General features: G+C 42.9%; 1 protein-coding gene across 3 annotated transcripts in view; it reads left to right on the forward strand.

The window, feature by feature from the left end:
- col2a1b (collagen, type II, alpha 1b) overlaps positions 1-8,900 on the forward strand; it is a 110,097-nt gene that overhangs the window by 84,175 nt on the left and 17,022 nt on the right. For all 3 annotated transcript variants that reach the window (XM_052526399.1, XM_052526397.1, XM_052526398.1), the window contains 3 exons: positions 3,947-4,108; positions 7,124-7,231; positions 8,385-8,492. In XM_052526399.1, the coding sequence (XP_052382359.1) occupies positions 3,947-4,108; positions 7,124-7,231; positions 8,385-8,492 (378 nt within the window). The remainder of the gene's footprint in view (positions 1-3,946; positions 4,109-7,123; positions 7,232-8,384; positions 8,493-8,900) is intronic.

The following is an 8,900-nucleotide window of genomic DNA, read 5'->3' on the forward strand; positions in this document are numbered from 1 at the left end:
AAATAGCATGGCCGTATTTCTATTACAGCATATTGGATGACTGTCATTCACCTTCCATTCACCCAGTTCAATTTAATAGTGATAGGTATCGCTACTACATGATACTCTCATTTTCCCTATACACGTCATGAGGTCGCTACAAACTAGCCTATGAATGAAAGTTTACAATATTGTTCCACAGATTTTTTAGTAATCACGGTGACAGACATTGCCACATTCAATCATCTTGTTAGCTGATCTCGGGTGTAATCATTAGTCCAACAGTTGCAAACAAGAATTTCTATTGGACAATTTCAGATATGTTTTTCCCCGTTGCTTCCGTTTAAGAAACCTTTTTAAATAAAACCGGCAGAATGAATACACCCCTGATCACATGCAAACACAATTCACTTTCATAGCAAACAGATCATTGTATAATTCCTTCTTGCATCTACGTGCTCTCTTACCTTTTCCCTTCAGTGCATAACACATCAGCTGTCTGTGACCAGTGAACAAAAAGAAACCAAGCCAAACCTTCATATCATAACCACTAACCGCTATGCACATCCTACATTGTTGTCACCATATTAGCTAATGTCAAGTCAAAAACAAAGTTACTAGAACTAATGTGTTAGTAAACCCACTACAATCGTGCAGTACAGTGTCCAGTCAGCAAGCAGTTTAGTAGTTACACCAGCAGACCCCGGTGGCAATAAAGTAATAAATAATACATTAATAAATAATAAATTAATAAAACCAAGAGCTTTTCTTGACTTGGAAGAGTTCCAGTGTTGGATAGCCAGCTAGCTAACATCCCTTCCTGTTATAGCCAGCTAGCATAACATCCCTCTGTTATAGCCAGCTAACATAACATCCCTCTGTTATAGCCAGCTAACATAACATCCCTCTGTTATAGCTAGCTAGCATAACATCCCTCTGTTATAGCTAGCTAGCTAACATAACATCCCTCTGTTATAGCCAGCTAACATAACATCCCTCTGTTATAGCCAGCTAGCTAACATAACATCCCTCTGTTATAGCCAGCTAACATAACATCCCTCTGTTATAGCCAGCTAACATAACATCCCTCTGTTATAGCCAGCTAGCATAACATCCCTCTGTTATAGCCAGCTAGCATAACATCCCTCTGTTATAGCCAGCTAACATAACATCCCTCTGTTATAGCCAGCTAACATAACATCCCTCTGTTATAGCCAGCTAGCATAACATCCCTCTGTTATAGCCAGCTAGCTAACATAACATCCCCCTGTTATAGCCAGCTAGCTAGCATAACATCCCTCCCTGTTTGAGCCGGGTGTTTTAGTAGGCTAAACTAGCTAGCTGCATTCAGGAGCTAAGTAAAACAATATGAAATGTAGCTCTCTCTCTCTCTCTCTCTCTCTCTCTCTCTCTCTCTCTCTCTCTCTCTCTCTCTCGCTCTCTCTCTCTCTCTCTCTCTCTCTCTCTCTTGCTTCTCCATTTTTGAATAAATAATGGGAAACACTATTCCCTCATCCCATCACAAGACAGGGCAGTCAGTATGTGTTCATCACTGACCAAATAACCAGTCCAAACACACTACTTTAGTATATTCTTATCTAAAAATACTGAAAACCTGGCTTAGGAAGGCCACCAAACATTATGAATTTTTCATCCCCAACTACAACATTTTCCACCAAGATAGAACTGCCAAAGGGGGTGGAGTTGCAATCTACTGCAGAGATAGCCTGCAGAGTTCTGTCATACTATCCAGGTCTGTGCCCAAACAATTTGAGATTCTTAAAAAAAAAATACACCTTTCCATAAATAAGTCTCTCACTTATAGACCCCCCTCGGCCGCCAGTTGTGCCCTGGACACCATATGTGAAATGATTGCCCCCCATCTATCTTCAGAGTTCTTATTGTTAGGTGACTCAAACTGGGACATGCTTAACACCCTGGCCGTCCAACAATCTAAACTAGATGCCCTCAATCTCACACAAATCATCAAGGAACCTACCAGGTACATCAATAAATCCGTACACACGGGTACCCTCATAGATATCATCCTGACCAACCTGCCCTCTAAATACACCTCTGCTGTCTTCATAGATATCATCCTGACCAACCTGCCCTCTAAATACACCTCTGCTGTCTTCATAGATATCATCCTGACTAACCTGCCCTCTAAATACACCTCTGCTGTCTTCATAGATATCATCCTGACCAACCTGCCCTCTAAATACACCTCTGCTGTCTTCATAGATATCATCCTGACCAACCTGCCCTCTAAATACACCTCTGCTGTCTTCATAGATATCATCCTGACCAACCTGCCCTCTAAATACACCTCTGCTGTCTTCATAGATATCATCCTAACCAACCTGCCCTCTAAATACACCTCTGCTGTCTTCAACCAGGATCTCAGCAATCACTGCCTCATTGCCTGCGTCCGTAATGGGTCCGCGGTCAAACGACCACCCCTCATCACTGTCAAACGCTCCCAAAACACTTCAGCGAGCAGGCCTTTCTAATCGCCCTGGGACGGGTGTCCTGGAAGGATATTGACCTCATCCCATCAGTAGTGGAGGGTTATGACTTCGAATATGTGGCCTACAAACTACAAATACCTAGGTGTCTGGTTAGACTGTAAAGACTCACATTAAGCATCTCCAGACTCACATTAAGCATCTCCAGACTCACATTAAGCATCTCCAATCCAAAATTAAATCTAGAATCGGCTTCCTATTTCGCAACAAAGCATCCTTCACTCATGCTGCCAAACATACCCTCGTAAAACTGACTATCCTACCGATCCTCGACTTCGGCAATGTAATTTACAAAATAGCCTCCAACACTCTACTCGGCAAATTGGATGCAGTCTATCACAGTGCCATCTGTTTTGTCCCCAAAGCCCCATATACTACACACCACTGCGACCTGAATGATCTCATTGGCTTGCCCTCGATACATATTTGTCACCAAACCCACTGGCACCAGGTCATCTATAAGTCTTTGCTAGGTAAAACTCTGCTTTATCTCAGCTCACTGGTCACCATAGCAGCACCCACCCGTAGCACGCGCTCCAGCAGGTATATTTCACTGGTCACCATAGCAACGCCCACCCGTAACACGCGCTCCAGCAGGTATATTTCACTGGTCACCATAGCAGCACCCACCCGTAACACGCGCTCCAGCAGGTATATTTCACTGGTCACCATAGCAACGCCCACCCGTAGCACGCGCTCCAGCAGGTATATTTCACTGGTCACCATAGCAACGCCCACCCGTAACACGCGCTCCAGCAGGTATATTTCACTGGTCACCATAGCAACGCCCACCCGTAGCACGCGCTCCAGCAGGTATATTTCACTGGTCACCATAGCAACGCCCACCCGTAACACGCGCTCCAGCAGGTATATTTCACTGGTCATCCCCAAAGCCAACTCCTCATTTGGCCGCCTTTCCTTCCAGTTCTCTGCCACCAATGACTGGAACGAATTGCAAAAAAAAAAAAAGCTGGAGTCTCATATCTCCCTCACTAACTTTAAGCACCAGCTGTCAGAGCAGCTTACCGATCATTGCACCTGTAAACAGCCCATCTGTAAATAGCCCACCCAACTACCTCATCCCCATATTGTTATCTATTGTTTTGCTCCTTTTCACTCCAGTATCTCTACTTGCACGTTAACCTTCTGCACACCTATCACTCCAGTGTTTAATTGATCAATTGTATTTACTTCGCCACTACGGCCTATTTTTTGCCTAACCTCCCTAATCTTACCTCATTTGCACACACTGTATACAGATTTTCCTATTGTGTTATTGACTGTATGCTTGTTTATTCTATGTGTAACTCTGTGTTGTTGTTTGTATCGCACTGCTTTGCTTTATCTTGGTCAGGTCGCAGTTGTGAATGAGAACTCAACTGGCCTACATTGTTAAATAAAGGTGAAATAAAATAAATAAATAAATGGTGTCTCTGCAGGGTAACCCTGGTGCTGCTGGGCCCTCTGGCCCTGCTGGTAAAGATGGCCCTAAGGGTGTGCGTGGAGACGGTGGACCCCCAGGCAGACAGGGAGACGCTGGGCTGCGTGGAACCGCTGGATCCCCTGGAGAGAAGGGAGATGCTGGAGAGGATGGCCCCTCTGTAAGTTTATCACTACAGTACCGTGGACGAGCTTGATAACTCTCATTCAACCCAGCACCATACTGAAGCAAAAGATGGTAATACAAGCTGAATTCATCTTTTGTCACAACCGTCCTCAAATACAGGTCCTACAGGCTTTATTCAATACAGGTCCTACAGGCTTTAATCAATACAGGTCCTACAGGCTTTAATCAATACAGGTCCTACAGGCTTTAATCAATACAGGTCCTACAGGCTTTATTCAACACAGGTCCTACAGGCTTTAATCAATACAGGTCCTACAGGCTTTAATCAATACAGGTCCTACAGGCTTTAATCAATACAGGTCCTACAGGCTTTAATCAATACAGGTCCTACAGGCTTTAATCAATACAGGTCCTACAGGCTTTAATCAATACAGGTCCTACAGGCTTTAATCAACACAGGTCCTACAGGCTTTAATCAATACAGGTCCTACAGGCTTTAATCAATACAGGTCCTACAGGCTTTAATCAATACAGGTCCTACAGGCTTTAATCAATACAGGTCCTACAGGCTTTAATCAATACAGGTCCTACAGGCTTTAATCAATACAGGTCCTACAGGCTTTAATCAATACAGGTCCTACAGGCTTTAATCAATACAGGTCCTACAGGCTTTAATCAATACAGGTCCTACAGGCTTTATTCAATACAGGTCCTACAGGCTTTAATCAATACAGGTCCTACAGGCTTTAATCAATACAGGTCCTACAGCCTTTAATCAATACAGGTCCTACAGGCTTTAATCAATACAGGTCCTACAGGCTTTAATCAATACAGGTCCTACAGGCTTTAATCAATACAGGTCCTACAGGCTTTAATCAATACAGGTCCTAAAGGCTTTAATCAACACAGGTCCTACAGGCTTTAATCAATACAGGTCCTACAGGCTTTAATTATCACAGGTCCTACAGGCTTTAATCAATACAGGTCCTACAGGCTTTAATCAACACAGGTCCTACAGGCTTTATTCAACACAGGTCCTACAGGCTTTAATCAATACAGGTCCTACAGGCTTTAATCAACACAGGTCCTACAGGCTTTAATCAACACAGGTCCTACAGGCTTTATTCAACACAGGTCCTACAGGCTTTAATCAATACAGGTCCTACAGGCTTTAATCAACACAGGTCCTACAGGCTTTATTCAACACAGGTCCTACAGGCTTTAATCAATACAGGTCCTACAGGCTTTAATCAACACAGGTCCTACAGGCTTTAATCAATACAGGTCCTACAGGCTTTATTCAACACAGGTCCTACAGGCTTTAATCAATACAGGTCCTACAGGCTTTAATCAATACAGGTCCTACAGGCTTTAATCAATACAGGTCCTACAGGCTTTAATTATCACAGGTCCTACAGGCTTTAATCAATACAGGTCCTACAGGCTTTATTCAACACAGGTCCTACAGGCTTTAATCGATACAGGTCCTACAGGCTTTAATCAATACAGGTCCTACAGGCTTTAATTATCACAGGTCCTACAGGCTTTAATCAATACAGGTCCTACAGGCTTTAATCAACACAGGTCCTACAGGCTTTATTCAACACAGGTCCTACAGGCTTTATTCAACACAGGTCCTACAGGCTTTATGCTTCATTCAACATTGACAAGTTATTTAGGTCACTGTGTTTCTGAACTCGTGGTGTTCTTCCGATTGTGATGTCACTGACAACACACATCCCACCACTCAAGTTAACATGGAAATACATTCATTTTGGGGTTTGGCAGCTATAAAACAACACTGGCTTTATGTCTTAAAAGTCTCTCTTTTGGTTTGACTTCCAACCCAACCGGCATGAACATCAGTCCAGGAAATGAAAGAAAGGTCCATTTATAATGGACAACACTATTCCCTCGTCCCCATCACAACAAAACACGTGTCAGTCACTGACCCAATAACCAGCCCAAACACACTGCTGTCTGCCAGGGCGTTAATATCACCTGTGGGCTTCCCCTGGACAGAGATATGATGGCAGAGAGGACGTTTTACATTGTACTTCCCACTCCCTGCAGTACAGTTCACCCCCTGAGCAGTACTGAACTAACAGCCGGCATAGCTGTCTGTTACTGAAATTGGACAGGCAAGTCTAGAGGACAGACATGATAAGACCCTCTGATCCTCCCTGGTATAAATGAAAGTGGAGGTGGAAGCACTGCACACAAAATGCGTTTTCTTGTTTTTTTCCAGTGTGTTTCCAGATTTTTATAGTTTTTCTGTTGATATATTTTTAGTTGTTGTTGAAAACACTCACTTGAAAATAACACAGTCCTCTTGTCCTCCACTTGCTTCTCTCCTCCTCTTCTTCCTCTCCTCTTCCTCCTCTCCTCCTGCTCTTCCTCTCGTCCACCTCCTCCTCCTCTCTTCCTCTCCTCTTCCTTCTCTTCTTCCTCTCTTCCTCCTCTCTTCCTCCTCCCCTCTTCCTCCTGTCCTGCTCCTCTCCTCTCTTCCTCCTCCTCTCCTCTCTTCCTCCTCTCTTCCTCCTCCCCTCTTCCTCCTGTCCTGCTCCTCTACTCTCTTCCTCCTCTCCTCTCTTCCTCCTCCTCTCCTCTCTTCCTCCTCTTCTTCCTCCTCTTCTTCCTCTCTTCCTCCTCTACTCCTCTCTTCCTCCTCTCCTCTCTTCCTCCTCTCTTCCTCCTCCCCTCTTCCTCCTGTCCTGCTCCTCTACTCTCTTCCTCCTCTCCTCTATTCCTCCTCCTCTCCTCTCTTCCTCCTCTTCTTCCTCCTCTTCTTCCTCTCTTCCTCCTATCCTGCTACTCTCCTGTCTTCCTCCTCTCCTCTCTTCCTCCTCTCCCCTCTTCCTCCTCTCCCCTCTTCCTCCTCTCCTCTCTTCCTCCTCTTCATCCTCTCTTCCTCCTCTCCTCTCTTCCTCCTCTTCATCCTCCACTTCCTCCTCTCTTCCTCTCTTCCTCTTCTCCTCCGCTCCTCCTTCTCTCTTCTTCCTCACTTCCTCCTCTCTTCCTCCTCTTCCTCTTCTCTTCCTCCTCCCAGGGTCCCGATGGTCCTTCAGGTCCTTCAGGTCTGGCTGGACAGCGTGGTATTGTTGGTCTTCCAGGACAGCGTGGAGAGAGAGGTTTCCCTGGCCTGCCAGGACCCTCTGTAAGTCACATACACCACATTACAGATCCCATTCATTCATTAGACTATTCATTCATTCATTAGACTATTCATTCATTCATTAGACTATTCATTCATTCATTAGACTATTCATTCATTAGACTATTCATTCATTAGACTATTCATTCAATCATTAGACTATTCATTAGACTATTCATTCATTCATTAGACTATTCATTCAATCATTAGCCTATTCATTCATTCATTAGACTATTCATTCATTCATTAGACTATTCATTCATTCATTCATTAGACTATTCATTCATTCATTAGACTATTCATTCATTCATTAGACTATTCATTCATTAGACTATTCATTCATTAGACTATTCATTCATTAGACTATTCATTCATTCATTAGACTATTCATTCATTCATTAGACTATTCATTCATTCATTCATTAGACTATTCATTCATTCATTAGACTATTCATTCATTCATTAGACTATTCATTCATTCAATCATTAGACTATTCATTCATTCATTAGACTATTCATTTATTCAATCATTAGACTATTCATTCATTAGACTATTCATTCATTCATTCATTAGACTATTCATTCATGCATTCATTCATTAGAGTATTAATTAATTCATTAGGCTATTCATTCATTAGACTATTCATTAATTCATTCCTTAGACTATTCACTCATTCATTCCTTAGACTATTCATTCATTCATTCAGTCATTAGACTATTAATTCATTCATTAGGCTATTCATTCATTAGATTATTAATTCATGCATTAGGCTATTCATTCATTAGACTATTAATTCATTCATTAGGCTATTAATTCATTCATTCCTTAGACTATTCATTCATTCATTCGTTCATTAGACTATTAATTCATTCATTAGGCTATTCATTCATTCATTAGGCTATTCATTCATTCATTCGTTCATTAGACTATTAATTCATTCATTAGACTATTAATTCATTCATTATGATTCATTAGCCTATTATAGATGACAGAATAATATTGTACTGTCAATTGACTTGTACCCATCCCACCCATTTCAAGTAAGAATGGATGGATGAATATTCAAAGAAAAAGATCAGTGAATATATGACTATTGATTAGAGTGTCGCCCCCTATTGGTGGTCCTCCAACTGACCCGTGTGTCCATCTCCCCAGGGAGAGCCTGGTAAACAAGGAGCTCCTGGTGGAAGCGGAGACCGTGGGCCCCCTGGCCCAGTGGGACCCCCTGGACTGACTGGACCCGCTGGAGAGCCCGGGAGAGAGGTCAGTGTCTGTCACATAACGTGTTGTCTGAAATGACAGAGACGTCAGTGTCTGTCAAAATCAAATCAAATGTATTTATATAGCCCTTCGTACATCAGCTGATATCTCAAAATGCTGTACAGAAACCCAGCCTAAAACCCCAAACAGCAAGCAATGCAGGTGTAGAAGCACGTTGACTAGGAAAAACTCCCTAGAAAGGCCAAAACCTAGGGAGAAACCTAGAGAGGAACCAGGCTATGTGGGGTGGCCAGTCCTCTTCTGGCTGTGCCGGGTGGAGATTATAACAGAACATGGCCAAGATGTTCAAATGTTCATAAATGACCAGCATGGTCCAATAATAGTAAGGCAGAACAGTTGAAACTGGAGACTATATAGGGAATACTGTGCCATTCAATGCAGCACAGTGTC

This window comes from Oncorhynchus keta, chromosome 10 (genome assembly GCF_023373465.1).
Source record: "Oncorhynchus keta strain PuntledgeMale-10-30-2019 chromosome 10, Oket_V2, whole genome shotgun sequence".
Classification (NCBI taxonomy): Eukaryota; Metazoa; Chordata; class Actinopteri; order Salmoniformes; family Salmonidae; genus Oncorhynchus; species Oncorhynchus keta.